The sequence below is a fragment of the Prionailurus bengalensis genome, chromosome D1 (assembly GCF_016509475.1).
Source record: "Prionailurus bengalensis isolate Pbe53 chromosome D1, Fcat_Pben_1.1_paternal_pri, whole genome shotgun sequence".
NCBI classification, from domain to species: Eukaryota; Metazoa; Chordata; class Mammalia; order Carnivora; family Felidae; genus Prionailurus; species Prionailurus bengalensis.
The window spans coordinates 96407614-96423411 of record NC_057346.1 but is presented as its reverse complement, the minus strand read 5'-3'; the positions used below and the strand labels follow the sequence as shown (position 1 = coordinate 96423411).

The 15798-nt window shown below is 36.7% G+C and overlaps 1 protein-coding gene across 2 annotated transcripts in view; it reads right to left on the bottom strand.

Annotated features, from left to right (window-relative positions):
* The window catches only part of TTC17 (tetratricopeptide repeat domain 17), a 128997-nt gene that overhangs the window by 72146 nt on the left and 41053 nt on the right, over positions 1–15798 (bottom strand). For both annotated transcript variants that reach the window (XM_043580995.1, XM_043580996.1), the window contains exons 11-16: positions 15148–15294; positions 12710–12825; positions 12388–12553; positions 11118–11195; positions 10758–10982; positions 64–250 (exon numbers count right to left, since the gene is read on the bottom strand). In XM_043580995.1, the coding sequence (XP_043436930.1) occupies positions 64–250; positions 10758–10982; positions 11118–11195; positions 12388–12553; positions 12710–12825; positions 15148–15294 (919 nt within the window). The remainder of the gene's footprint in view (positions 1–63; positions 251–10757; positions 10983–11117; positions 11196–12387; positions 12554–12709; positions 12826–15147; positions 15295–15798) is intronic.

The window sequence follows — 15798 nt, the reverse complement described above, 5'->3', positions numbered from 1 at the left end:
TGATCAGAATAGGAACCCTGGTTGTGTTCATCATTTTGTCGGCCCTTAATATAAGCTGCTTACCACTGCAAACAGAAGAGGTGATGTTGTACAGAAAAGGATAAAACTGCATACAGCGAATCAGCTTCAGGCTGTTTTCACATTCTGGGCATTTGGTAGTTAATTTCAAAGCCTGTCTAAAGGCCTCAAGTGCCCCACTGATATTCTTCAGAGCAAGGTAAGCATTTCCCAGGCTCAAAAAGGTCAGGGGCTGAAAAGACAAAAAAAAAAAAATTTTTTAAATGTTAGTGAATTAATATTTTCTGAGAGTTATAAAACTTTCACAGTATATGTCTTTTAGCTTCTTTTAGGTTATCCCATAAAAGTTAATGGCTAACTACCTATTTTAATTACACCAGTCAAATCTACACTGTAACAAATGTAAATTTATTTTTTTACCTTTTTACTACGATAAAAAATACATAGTGTAATATATACTAGTCTTAAGTGTACAGTTCAATGAATTTTTATATGCATATATATCCCTGTAACCAGCATTCATCTCAAGATATAAAACATTTAGAATGTTTCTAATACCTCAAAAGATTCCCTTGGGAAGGGGCACCTGGGTGGCTCAGTCGGTTAAGCATCCATCTCGATTTCAGCTCAGGTCATGATCTCGCAGTTTGTGAGTTCAAGCCCCGTGTGATAGTGCTGACAGTGTGGAGCCTTGTTTGGGATTCTTTCTCCCTCCTTCTCTCTCTGCCCATCCCCCCCTCAAAATAAATAAATAAACTTAAGATAAAAAAGATTCCCTTAGGCAACCCAACCCTAATCCTAGAGGTAACTACTGTCCCTAATCCTAGAGGTAACTACTGTGGTGATGTTCTATCACCATAGATTAGCTCTGCCTGTTCTTAAACTTCATATAAATGGAATCAAACAGCATATTCCCCTTTTATGTGTATATAATCTTGTACCCTTTTGTAGATTCTTTCAGTCAGTACAATATCTAAGGCTTAAGAAACGGAGTGTTTTTTGGGTTATCAGTTTATTTTTTTAAAAAATTGATATGCAATATTTACCATGTGAATATACATAGTTTGCTTATCCCTTCTCCTTCTGATAAGATTTGGATTGTTTCCAATTTGGGGCCATTATGAATAAAGCTACTATGAACATTCTTGCAACTATCTTTTGACAGACGTATGTACTAATTTTCCTTGGCTATATACTTTGCAGTGGGTCTTAAGGTAGGCATATATTTAGTTTTATGGGCTACAAACAGTTTTCTAAAGCAGACGTACAAATTTACATTCCTACCGGCAAGTAGGAGAATTTACTGACTTGGTATTGTCCCAGTCTTTTAAATTTAGCTGGTTTAGTGAGATGATAAAGTATCCTCTCAATGTGGTTTTTAACTTGTATCAGTAATGATGTTGAATATTTTTTCATGTGCTTATTGGTCATTTGAATTTCCTCATTTCTGAAGTGCCTGTTGTTTTCCCTATTAAAAAAAAGTAGGCTGTGGTTTCTTCGTAATTTGAAAGAGTTCTTTATATGTGCACTAGATATGAGTCCTTCATTGGAAATATTTATTGCAAGTATCTTCTCCCAATTTGGGGTTTACCTTTTTATTCTCTTACTGGTATCTCTGATAAACAGGACTTCTTAATTTTAATGAAGTTCAATTTTCGCATATATGCATATATATAAAATATTTACATATTTATAAAAATATGTATTTTACAGTTTGTGCTTCTTTTTTCAGTTAGTGCTTTTAAAAATCTTTGCCTACTGTAACATCATGAAGACCTTCTTTTATGTTTTCATTAAGAAGCTTTATTGTTTCATCTTTCACATTTTGGTGCATGATCCACTTCAATTTAATTCTGTGTACAAAGTGAGAGAGGAGTCAAGGTTCATTCCTTTTTCCATAGGGATATCCAAGTAAGTATTCCAGCACTACTTACTGGAAAACCAAAAGGTGCCCCCATCCCCCTAAACTACTAGTGTGCCTTTGTCATATGTCAGGTGACCATATATGTAGGGGCCTATTTCAAATTTTTTTTTTTTAATTTTTTTTTTTTTTTCAACATTTATTTATTTTTGGGACAGAGAGAGACAGAGCATGAACGGGGGAGGGGCAGAGAGAGAGGGAGACACAGAATCGGAAACAGGCTCCAGGCTCTGAGCCATCAACCCAGAGCCCGACGCGGGGCTCGAACTCACGGACCGCGAGATCGTGACCTGGCTGAAGTCGGACGCTTAACCGACTGCGCCACCCAGGCGCCCCTATTTCAAATTTTTTAATGTGTTCCATTGACATATTTGAGTATCCTTGGGCCAATACCATACTGACTTAATTACGGCAAGTCTTGAAATCTAGTCATAGAAGTCTTCCAACTCTGTTTTTTCTCCCCCTCACTCACAAATATTTTGGCTATTCTAGATCCATTTCTGCATAGATTTTAGAATCAACTTATCCATTTACGCATACATATGCATTAAGTGCCAGGAGCTTGGGATTGAATTTATAAATCAATCTGGAGAGATTTTACATCTTAACAATACTGAATCTTCCCATCCATGAACATAGTGTCTCTTTCCACTTATTTAGGGCTTCTTTTTCTTAGTAATGTTTTACAATCCGGTATAGAAACCTTATACATCTTCCCTTTGAATTTATTTCTAGATATATGATATTTTGATGCTATTATAAATAGTTTTTGTATTCTATTTTTCAAATGTTTGTTGTTACTGTTTTCATAAGCAACCCAAAGTATTCGGTTTAGGTCATTTCAGTTGAAATACACCTAATGCCAGGTAATTTGTATTTGCTTGTGCACAAACCATTTATTCTACACTTATTTTATCATTAAAAATATTTTAAAGGATCTAAGAATGTTTTGTTCTCAAGTTGTGCAATATACCCCTATGAAAAGCAATACCTATGATTTATACAACTACTTGCTTTTGATTCAGGCTGTTAAGGTCATCCAAAATGTCTCACTATAACCAAGCCAAGATGTATAAAATATCCCAGATTACAGAGGTATAATCAAAGTAGCTCTCAGATTACGTTTAAAATCTTACTTAATGGTTCATACCCAGATACAAACTCAAATTTAGACTTAGATTTCAAAGTGTCTTCATATTTTTACATAGGGAAACAAATGTCTATTCCTATGACCAGAATGATGGTTGTGCAAATATCTTACACTGAGATAAACTAATTACCATTTTGTAAAAAAAAAAAAAAAAAAAAGAATTTTCATCATTTCATCTAGAAAATAATTACTGAGTGTTTACTAATGTTTTAGACATTGTTTTGGACACTGGGGATACAGCAGAAAATAAGAAACATAAGGCACTGCCTTAGAAGACCTAATAGTCAAGTGTCACGAAACCATGAGGGTATCACGCAAGTATGAGAAAAATGTGATGGAGAAGAGCACAGCAGGGAAGAGACATTAAGTAGACCACAGTGGGGTGTGGAGTGCCATTTTTAATAGAGTAGTAAGGGAAAGACTTACTGAGAAGTTAGTATTTTAAAGGATTTTAAGGAGATGAAGCAAGCTCTCAAGAATCTTGGTGGAGTATTCCAGAGAGAATATAAAGTATAAAGGCACTGAGGTGGGAGCATGCCTAGTATGCTCAAGGAACTGCAGACAGGCCAAGTAGTTAAAACAGAATGAGCAAAGGAATGATTTCATGGGGATGAGGTCAGAAAAGTAATAAGGTCATGTAGGATCTTCTACACTATTATAAATTCTCGTCTTTTACTATGAGTTATATGGAGTGCCACTGCAGAGAGCTGAACAGACAAAATGACAACATCTGACTTTTTATAAGGATTCACTGGTTGCTGTATTGTGAAGAGACTGTAAGGGGACAAAGGCCAAAAGCAAAGACACTGTTAGGAGGCTAATGAAATAATCCAGATAAAAGATAATGGTGGTTTGGATCAGACAGCCTGGCAATGGAGATGATGATAAATAGTGAAATATTTTGAAAATATTAGCAAGGTTAATTACCCTGAGAGAGAAAAAGGTATGAAGGACGGCTCCAAGCTTTTGTCCTGAGCTACAGGCTTTACTGTTTCCTGAAATGGGAAAGACTGAGCAGTAAAGATTGGAACGATGTTAAGGAGCTTAGTTTGGGCCTTTAGTTTTAAAGTGTGTTTTAGACATCCACATGGAGATGTCAAGTAAGCTGTCGGATAAAGAAGTCTGCAGTTCGGAGCAAAGGTGATAGGTGATTCAATGGGAAATGATAGAGTTATCAAGATATGGTGCTAGAACAACTGGATATCTATGTGATATGAACTCTGATGAATGAACTTTGATCTCTACCTCCCAGTACAAAAAAAAAAAATTTAACTTGAAATGGATTACAAACCTAAATGTAAAACCTAAAGCTACAAATCGTCTTGAAGACAACATAGGGAAATATTTTAGCATATTGTAGAGTTAACTGTTTATTTATTTATAATTTTTTTTTTTTTAGCATTTATTCAGTTTTGAAAGATGAAGAGACAAAGCATGAGCAGAAGTGGGGCAGAGAGAGAGGGAGACATAGGATCCGAAGCAGGCTCCAGACTCTGAGCTGTCAGCACAGAGCCTGACATGGGGCTTGAACTCATAGACCGAGAGATCATGACCTGAGCTGAAGCCGGACACTTAACCAACTGAGCCACCCAGGTGCCCCGAGAGTCAACTATTTGAAGACAAGTAATAGCAAAACTAAAATAGAACTACTTGTTTTCACACATCTTGTGAAAACACCTTAAATCTAATAATAAAAATCAAAAGAAAATGAGCAAAATGCATACACAACTTTTACTTTAAAAATATAATTGGGGCACCTGTGTGGCATCTCTTTTTTATTATTTTATTTTTATTATTTTTGAGAGAGAGACAGAGCGTGAGCAGAAGAGGGGCAGAGAGAGAGGGAGACAGAATTCGAAGCAGGCTCCAGGCTCTGAGCTGTCAGCACAGAGCCCGATGACGTGGGGTTTGAACTCATGAACCTTGTGAATGTGACCTGAACCAAAGTGGGATGCTTAACCAACTGAGCCACTCATGTGCCCCAAGTGTCTGACTTTTGATTTCTGCTAGGGTCATGATCTCACGGTTTGTGGGTCCAGGCCCTACATGGGGTTCTACACTGACAATGCAGAGCCTGCTTGGGATTCTCTCTCTCTCCCTCTCTCTCTGTCGCTACCCTGCTCATGCTGTCTCTCTTCTCTCTCAAAATCAAGAAATAAACTTAAAAAAAACTAAAAAAAAAAAAAAAAAAGGAAGAAGAAAAGTATCTAAAAAAAATACAATTAAAGGGGTGCCTGGCTGACTCAGTGGAGCATGCGACTCTTGATCTCAGGGTTGTAGGTTAGAGCCCCACACTGACTGTAGAGATTACTTAAAAAACATAAAATCTTTAGGAAACAACAAAAACAAAAATACAATTAAAGGATAAAGAAATTTATGTTACAAAATAGAAGTGAAATTGTTTAAAGTAAACTTGTTTTACAAATGTTTACTCAGAGGCAATACATGCGAAAGAGCATGAGTTCTGTGGCTAATCTCCCTGAGTTCAAATCCAAGCTCTGTGACTTCTGGTAAATCCTTTTGAGTTTATCTATCAAATGGGTAAATCGTACATACAGGGTTGTTGTTGAGGATTAAATGAGTTATCACATGTCAATTGATCGTTATGGTGCCTGGCTCTAATAAGCAATCAATTAAAAGTTACCAGTTAATTCATGTGCCCAATTCGGTGAAGATACACTGGAAATGAATATTTTCTGACCTTGATTATGGCAATATATATTGGCCCAAATCTTTTGGTAGATGTTTGGCATTTTGTATCAAAGCCATCATAACATTCATTCTCTCATTGACTTAGTAATTCCACTGCTAGCAATCTTTCCTAAGAAAATTATCTGGAATACAGAAAAGGCCTTATGCAGAAAATTATTATTGATAACAGCTACGCACTGTGGAACCTAAATATCCAACAAGTGAGGAGTAAGCTGTGATATATAAATTCATATAGAGTCATTATTGATGGCTAATAAAAACTGTCTGGTACTAAAACTTTTTTATATAATATTCTTTAACGATCACCAGTACAATAGTGTTGCAACACTATGAAATATTTGGTTAGAAGAAATACAGGAATTATTTCCAAATGTTGACATTTGGGGGTGGGGTGCTGATTAAGGTATATTTCTGTGATATCTACTCTGATCCACTGATTTATCTTTTTATTATTACTGTAGTACCACAACTAATTTCTAAGGGAGCTCTTTTTTCTTTAGAAGAATACTGATTGCCTTAGCTGGTGGCAGTAGAAAGCGAAACAAGTATTGGGGGAATACAACTGTGTTAGCCTTCCTTTGGGTGCCCAATCATCACATCCCTTTTATATAGCATCTGTTCTCACTGTACCTGCACCTGGCACACAGCAAACATTTGATAAATATTTGCTATACTTTTTTGGCACTTGGCCTGTTGTATACTATAGCAATTGTAAATCTTCACTTAAAATCCACTTGTGAATTTGTATATTTAAAAGGAAATTCTTAACAGGCAATACTTTCTTCTCATACTCAAAAAAAAATTAGTTCTAATAATACCACAGATAAACTTAAACCACTCAGGCACATTTCTTCTAAAAGTTTCTTTGGATATAAAATTTACAAAGAGTTAAACACTGGGTATAAAAGCAGTTTAACTATGTATTTATTATAACTGTATTTTATCAAACGAAGATGTCATCAATTGTAACATGCATCCTTATTTCAGAGATGTTAAAATATGGAAAAAGAAGTGGTATCTTAGAAACTATGAACAAAAGTAACTAACTGCACAGGAGTGATTAACTCCATGGCCTGCATGTGGAAAGTTCAGGGCATGAATATCATCCATTTACCTATTCTTATCAATACAACCTTTAAACTGTGGTCTGGCTTAGTTGGTAAAAAGACATCTATAAATTAAAGTTGTAAAACAGTATAACATTAAGCAGCATGCATGCTGTGATGAGAAGGATAAAAAAAGAACCAGATGTTTCAGATTGACAAAAAAGTAGCAGTATATCTTTAGTAGCTATATCATTCTTTAAGAAAATTTTTTTTTTTTGGGGCGCCTGGGTGGCGCAGTCGGTTAAGCGTCCGACTTCAGCCAGGTCACGATCTCCCGGTCCGGGAGTTCGAGCCCCGCGTCAGGCTCTGGGCTGATGGCCCAGAGCCTGGAGCCTGTTTCCGATTCTGTGTCTCCCTCTCTCTCTGCCCCTCCCCCGTTCATGCTCTGTCTCTCTCTGTCCCAAAAATAAATAAACGTTGAAAAAAATAAAAAATAAAAAAAATTTTTTTTAATGTTTATTTATTTTTGAAGGCAAGAAAGACAGAGCATGAGTGGGGGAGGGACAGAGAGAGAGAGGGAGACACAGAATCCTAAGCAGGCTTTAGGCTCTGAGCTGTCAGCACAGAGCTCCACGTTGGGCTTGAACTCATGAACGGTGAGATCATGACCTAAGCAGAAGTTGGATGCTTAGCTGAGTCACCAGGCGCCCCAGTAGCTAGATCATTCTTATTTAAACATCAGTTCTTACAAGTAAATTAACCACGTAATTATAAATTTCAGTCATTTAAAATAAATCACACACACACACACACACACACACACAAGACAACTATAGGCCAAGATCTCTGACGAACATAGATACAAAAAATACCAGCAAACTCAATCCAACAATACATTAAAAAAGTCACTCACCACAATCAAGTGAGATTTATTTCTGGGATGCAAGGGTGGTTCAGTATTTGCAAGTCAATCAATATGATACATCACATCAGTGAGAAAGAATAAAAACCATACGATCAATAAACATAGAAAAAGCATTTGACAAGGTATAATATCCATTGACAATCAGAGCCCTCAACAAAGTAGGTTTAGAGGGAACATACCTCAACATAATAAAGGCCATATATGAAAAACCCACAGGAAACATAATACTCAATGGGAAAAATCAGAGCTTCCTCTCTAATGTTAGGAACAAGATGAGGATGTCCACTCTCACCACTTTTACTCAACATAGTACTAGCTGCTCTAGCCATAGCAGCCAGACAACAAAAAGAAATAAAAGGCATCCAAACTAGTATGGAAGAAGTAAAACTTTCACTATCTGCAGATGATGTGATACCATATATAGAAAAGTCTAGCTAACTAATTTGGATGTAAATTAAAAAATAAAATAAAATAAAAAGTCTAAAGTCTCCACCAAGAAACAACTAGAACTGATAAATGAATTCAGTAAAGTTGTAGTATACAAAATCAATGTGCAGAAATCTGTTGCACTTCTATACACTATAATGAACCAGCAGAAAGAGAAATTAAGCAAGCAACCCCATTTACAGTTGCATCGAAAATAATAAGATACTTAGGAATAAACCTAACTGAAGAAGTGAAAGACCTGTACTCTGAAAACTATAAAACACTGAAGGGAGAAACTGAAGATGACAAAAAGAAATGGAAAGACATTCCATAGTTATGAATTGGTACAACAAATATTATTAAGATGTCTATGCTACTCAAAGCAATCTACCCATTTAATGCAATCCTTATCAAAACACCAACAGCATTTTTCGCAGAATTAGAAAAATCCTAAGATTAATATGTAACCACAAAAGACCCCAAATGGCCAGAGCAATTTTGAAAAAGCAAAGCAAAGCTAGAGGAATCACAATTCTGGACTTCAAATTATATTATGAAGCTGTACTAATCCAAACAGTATGGTATTGGCACAAAAAGAGATACACAACGGAACAGGATAGAAAACCCAGGAATAAACCCACAATTGTATGGTCAATTAATATTTGACAAAGCAGGGAAGAATATCCAATATTTCTTCAACAAATGGTATTGGGAAAACTGGTCAGGTATATGCAAAATAATAAAATTGGACCACCTTCTAAATCATACAGAAAAATAAACTCAAAATGGATTAAAGACCTAAATGTGAGACCTGAAACCATAAAACTCCTAGAAGAGAGCACAGGCAGCAATTTCCCTGACACCTGCCATAGCAACATTTTTCTAGATATGTCTCTGAGGCAAGGGAAATAAAAGCAAAGATAAACTATTGGGACTACTTCAAAATAAAAAGTTTCTGCACAGTGAAGGAAACAATTAACAAAACAATTAACAAACAATTAACATATTTGCAAATGACATATCTGGTAAAGGGTTAGTATTCAAAATATATAAAGAACTGATACAACTCAACACCCAAAAAACAAATAATCCAGTTAAAAAATGGGCAGAAGACATCAACAGACATTTCTCCAAAGAAGACATCCAGATGGGCAACAGACACATGAAAAGATATTCAACCTCACTCATCATCAGGGAAATGCAAATCAAAACCACAATGAGGTATCACCTCACACTTATCAGAATGGCTAAAATGAAAAACACAAGAAACATCAAGTGTTGGCAAGGATGTGGAGAAAAGGAACCCTTGTACACTGTTGGTGGGAATGCAAACTGGTGCAACCACTGTGGAAAATAGTAAATTCCTTAAAACATTAAAAAAACAAAAACCAAAAAAAACCCCTTACCCTATGATCCAGTAATCACACTACTGGATATTTATCCAAAGAATAAAAAAAACACTAATTCAAAGGGATTCAAAGGGGTATATGAACCCCTATGTTGATGTTTACAATAGCCAAGATATGGAAGCAGCCCAAATATCCATTGATTGATGAATGGACAAAGAAAATGAGGTGTATATACACAATGAAATATTAACCAGTCATAAGAAAGGGTGAAATCTTGCCATTTGCAATGAGATGGATGAAGACAGAGAATATAATGCTAAGTGAAATAAGACAGAGAAAGACAAATACCATATGATTTAACTCAAATGTAAAATTTAAGGAACAGGCAAAAGAAAAAAAAAGAGAGAGAGAGAGAGAGACAAACCGAGAAACAGACTCTTAACTATAGAGAAAAACCTGATGGTTACCAGAAGGGAGGTGGGCAGGGGGATGATGGGTGAAATAGATGATGGGGATTAAGGAGCATACTTGAGGGGCGTCTGGGTGACTCGGTTGAGCACCTGACTCTGGATTTTGGCTCAGGTCATGATCTCACAGTTAGGGAGATGGAACCCTGCATGGGGCTCTGCACTGACAGCATGGAGCCTGAGATTCTCTCCCTCTCTCTGCCCCTCCCTTGTGCTCTCACAAGTATGCATGTGCTCTCCCCCACTCCCCAATCTCTCTGCCCCATGCTCGCCTGTGCTCGCTCATGCTCTCACACTCTCTCTCAAAATAAGTAAACATTAAAAAAAAAAAAGGAATGCACTTGTGATGAACACTGGTGATGTATGGAATTGTTGAATCACTACATTGTACAGCTAATATAACACTGCATGTTAACTTCATTGGAATTAAAATTAAGAAAAAAGAAATTAAATACATCTAAAATATATCAGGGATATATTGCTGTAATGGCAAGATACAGAAAAATATAATTAGCATGATTCTACATTTGTACAAAATAAAACAAATCAATACAAAAAAATAAATGAATACATCAGAAATAAAATGAAACAAAATCTGTTTTATGTCATCTCAAAATATGCAAATTCTGCTCTGAAAAATATGCGAGATTTTTTTTTTATGCCCTCCCCAGAAAAATACAAATTGTGCTCTGAATTTGAGCTACCACGACACAGTACATGGAGCTACAAACATAAAACCTCACCTCAGAGCTATTGATGGCCAAAGCTTGAAGTAGCAGCTTAGTGGCATCAAGATGGAGGCCATAGTGAATCAAAAGGTTGGCCAAGTTCACAAGAGGAATGTCCTGGTACTGAAGTGGAGCCAAATTCAAAGCCCTCTGAAGACAAGCAATAGCAAAAGTGCTGTTTCCTACTGCTCTCCAGTAGAGTCCAGCTTCATTGAGTATCAGCCAGACAGGAGCATTTGGCTGAAAAAACCCAAAATACCTCAGTTAATGCAAGAATATAGTACTTGTTCTGACAGATTTTTAGTGCATGCAGTTTAACTTTTAATTACAATTACTAAGCATTTAAATTTCAGATGTCTAAAGTAGGTGACTTACCTTATTAATAGCATGAAATAAGAAAGACCCAATTTCTTCTTCTGGGATAGTATAGTTATTAATACGGGAAAGCAAAATCTGAAAACATCAAAAGGAAGACTGACTCAATTGAAAATAACAGGGAAGACATTTGAAAGAATTCTACAGATAGCAGTCTTGACTTGAGCTCCTCAGGAACAGCTAATTTGAATAGATATTTATAAACATATATATAGATACACACACACACACACACACACATATATATATACACACATACATATATAAAAACATGAGGTCATCAGCATACCAACAGGTGTTGACCTGCTTATATGAATACCCTAGTTTAACTAAAACATGTTAAAAGATGTATACCACATACATTATTAAGGTGATATACCATACCCCATTAAAGTCAACATAAGTGTCCAAAATCAAAAATTTTTCAAAAGACAATAGCATCTAATACTTGATACAATAAAAAATCTTCTATCTTTTCTAGTGGGAAAAGCACTGGATCTCAATTGCTCTATGGTCCTGTAACATCTGTGCAACTGTGAGCAACTCCACGGTAGGGATCATGGTCTATTTACCTTTCCTAGTATTCCAAACAGTGCCTGGCACATAATGTTTTCTGCCTCAGTAAATGTTTGTTGACTGTAAGTAGTAACTGTTCAGTTTTAAAATTGACTTTTTAAAAAGGTTATTGTGATGGTGTGTTTTCTCTGCCAAAAAAGTAATTTTTTCATTTGTATCTATGGAATGGTATGGTATCGAATGTAGAATTTATATTCAGTAATAAAACATTCCTAGTTATACATTAACTAGTAGGAATTAAAGAACAAAGCTTAACAGAACTTCTCTATAATGTCTTTAAGGTAGCTGTAATTCATACAAACTTCTAAGGACCTCATATAAGGCCAGAGCAGGTTGATAAGGCCAGAAAGAGAATCTTCAAGCTTTCAATTTATATAAATTCCTGGAGGCTTGACCACTAAATTTAAGTGGTCAAAATGGCCTCCAGTAGATGAGCTTCATTTAACTAAACAGAGTTCTGTGTTGCTCATCTTTGTAGCACTCTTAGAGAGAGTGCTTATGTGGTCTGTGTAAACAGCAGCCCTGAAGCACCTTCAACGGCATGATTGTCTTAATGATTTCACCAATTCCGTAACTCTATCTCTAGTTTTAAAAACTTTTAAGTTCAACAACTACCAATTTTTTGTTCTGCCTAAGAGGCTTGTGAAGTCACCCAGTATGGACGGCAATAAACACCAGCCTAAGTGAGCCTTACTTTTCGTGCATGGTCATCTGGCATTTTGGCTTTCAGATCCATGCGGACCTCTAATTCTTTGACTAAGTAGGACAGAGTCTGGCTTTTTCTGAAGTCAGTTATGGAACAGTCAGGGGTTTGGGCCTCTTCTTCAGAAGAATAATCATCACTGTTGAGTTCGTGGATCCTGGCACAAGAAAAAGGAACAAGATTCATATTTTCAAAGTTTGGGTGATTTCAAGATAAAGACTTAACCTTTCAAGTCCAAGGATGGTGCTCTCAAAGAACTGCCAGATGACAATCATGCAGAATCAAGTGCTTTGCCAAATCCATCAGCACTTGCCTGAGTCCTTTGTTTTCCGGAGGCAGAAAATACGTTGGCAATTCCCCACCAATAGGGACTCTCGGATAACTTTCTACACAATCTGCTCTTTTAGGCCACAGAATATGCTGTTTGTCCTAATGAAGAGAGAAAGTTCTCATAAATTTCTTTGGATTCAGTATTTCAACAGGCTAAATAAACTTTCAAAAGAACATAAATATACTAGGATAGTTTAAACAATTTAGTATTTTTTTTTTTAATTTTTTTTTCAACGTTTTTTATTTATTTTTGGGACAGAGAGAAACAGAGCATGAACGGGGGAAGGGCAGAGAGAGAGGGAGACACAGAATCGGAAACAGGCTCCAGGCTCCGAGCCATCAGCCCAGAGCCTGATGCGGGGCTCAAACTCACGGACCGCGAGATCGTGACCTGGCTGAAGTCGGATGCTTAACCGACTGCGCCACCCAGGCGCCCCACAATTTAGTATTTTAAGATAATCGTAGACACAGTGGTAGACTGTAAAATTCTTTATATTGAAGAGTGTTGGTCTTAAGACTGGTTCAGGGTTGGGCTAAGTCAGCTGAGCCCGATGAGATACAAGGAGAGGCTTGCTTGGGGCTTCTGGGAAAGAAAAGCCAGTCTAAGTCTCTTAGCCACATAGGAGCAAAGAACATGTTACTCCAGTTGCTGCTGGCTGTCACCTCATGACCATGAGGAAGACAAGCTTTAGGATGAAACCAATACTATGGATGGTAAATTGAAAGGGAAAGAAATGGGTAATTGATGATATCACTGGGCTGAACCAACCAAAGTTTGCTCTAATCCATGGACGTCCTATAATATGAGGCATATTTTCTTTTAAGCCAATTTGAAGTAGAGTTTATGATTTGTAACTGAAAGCATATATAAGCTTATAAAACTGGCACAGAAAACTACTTCCCCTGAACTAAGACCTTTTCTTTGCCAATGCCAAAGTTTAACAATTTTTTGATTTGTAAAATGTTCATTTTTCTAAATATAAATAACATACATCAGAGGCTTACTAAACTTATATCTGTTTTTTTTAATGTTTATTTATTTTTCAGAGAGAGTGAGCGCACAAGTGGGGGAGGGGGCAGAGACAGAGGGGGACAGAGGATCTGCAGGCTCTGTGCTCAAACTCATGAACCTTGAGATCATGACCTGAGCTGAAGTCCAATGCTTAACTGAGTCACCAGGCATCCCACTAAACTTAAGTCTTGAAGCTATGAAACTCTGGAGAATTTGTATTACATATAACTAAATCTAAGTGGTCATATTAATTGCTAGAACAAAAACCTGATTAAATTCGGAAAATTTAATAGTGAATAAAAAATATATGGTATCTGTCCTCAGATTATTTATTTCTTAGCTAGCTTAGAAAGACACTTATTGACTTATTACCTATATCATCTGGCAGAATGTAAGCTCCAGCAAAGAGCTTGTGTACTGTATTCATAGTCCCAACCTGACACACAGTTGGGAGCTTGATACAAGAATGCTGATTAAAAACTGAAATACAGGGGCACCAGGGTGGCTCAGTCAGTTGAGCATCCCACTCTTGATTTCGGCTCAGGTCATAATCCCAGGGTCATGGGATTGAGTCCTGCATTGGCCTCTGCACTGAGCACGGAGCTTGCTTAAGATTCTCTCTCTCTCTCTCTCTCTCTCTCTCTCTCTCTCTCTCTCTCCCCCCCTCCCTCCCTCCCTCCCTCTGTCTCTCTCCCTTTCTACCTCTCTCCCATGCTCATGCTGTCTCTCTCTCCCTAAAAAATAAAAAAAAATTTTTTTAAAGTGAAATACAGTTGACTCTTGAATAACAGGTTTGAACTATGTAGGTCTATTTACACGTGGATTTTTTTTGATAAATGCAGCGCAAGTATTAAAACTGTATTTTCTCTTCCTCATGACTTTCTTAATAATCTTTTTTCTCTCACTTACTTTATTGTAAGAATATAGTATATAATACTTACAACAAAAAATACATGTTAATCTACTGTTTATGTTGTCAGTACGGCTTCAGTCAACAGTAGACTGTCAGTACTTAAGTTGTGGGGGAATCAAAAGTTATACACAGATTTTTGACTGCATGGGGGTTTGGCCCCTTTAGCCCCCATGTTGTTTGAGGGTCAACTGTATATGTGAGCATATACTTAGGTCAAATTTAGAAACTTTCTAGGGTTGGTAATTATACTCAGAGCCCAAAGTTTTAAACTAAAATCAGGGTGTCTATATGCCCCATTTGATTGGAAGAAGACCTCAAGACATACCCTGTGTCTTGCTAAACTGCTACCTAGCAGAATGGCTTCTGTTTAATAGAAGTTTAATAAGTGTTTGTGGAACTAAGCCGAACAGTGATAGGGACCATATTAATCAATGAAGGTGAGGGTCACAGCTTTAAAAAAATCTTGTCTGAGAAAACTCCTTTATCATTCTCTTACCCTATATGCATCAGAATCCCTGCCCCAGATCCAGAGAATGGAATGGGCTACAGGAGAAGACTTGACCAAATCACTGATATCACTCTGATTTGCCTGAACATCAAAATTCACAGACATCATACTGGAGGTTGATGAATCCTCGCCAAACTAGAAAATGAAAAGAACAGTTCAATCAAATTGGAAGCAGGAAAGAAGTTGTGACTAAGATTTAACCTAACCCAAAATATTAGTGAATACTCAAACCCAGTAGGAAATCTGAAAGCAGGTTAGTATCAAAGCAATCAGATGTTTATATTTTCAGAACTAGGTCCCAACACCATTCTCTTAGAAAATGCATAGTTAGCGATTCTCAATCAACTATGCCCTTGGGATATGAGGAAAATGGCATGGATTCTTTACTTCTCTTCTTTATTGTCCCATTACTTCCTTTTCATGATTTAGTCTCTTTTAGGTTTAATGATGAGCTTATTATCTAGAGGTTTGGCTCATTATTCCCCTCCCCTACCTAGACTAAAATGATTGCTACTCTATAAAATTCGTGTGCTGTGGTAGAAACAACGGAACTTAAAAAAGGGCTCAAGAGTTTAATATAGCCATGATTTAGGCATTATAACTATTACACAATCAACTCCAAATATAAATACAGTCTTC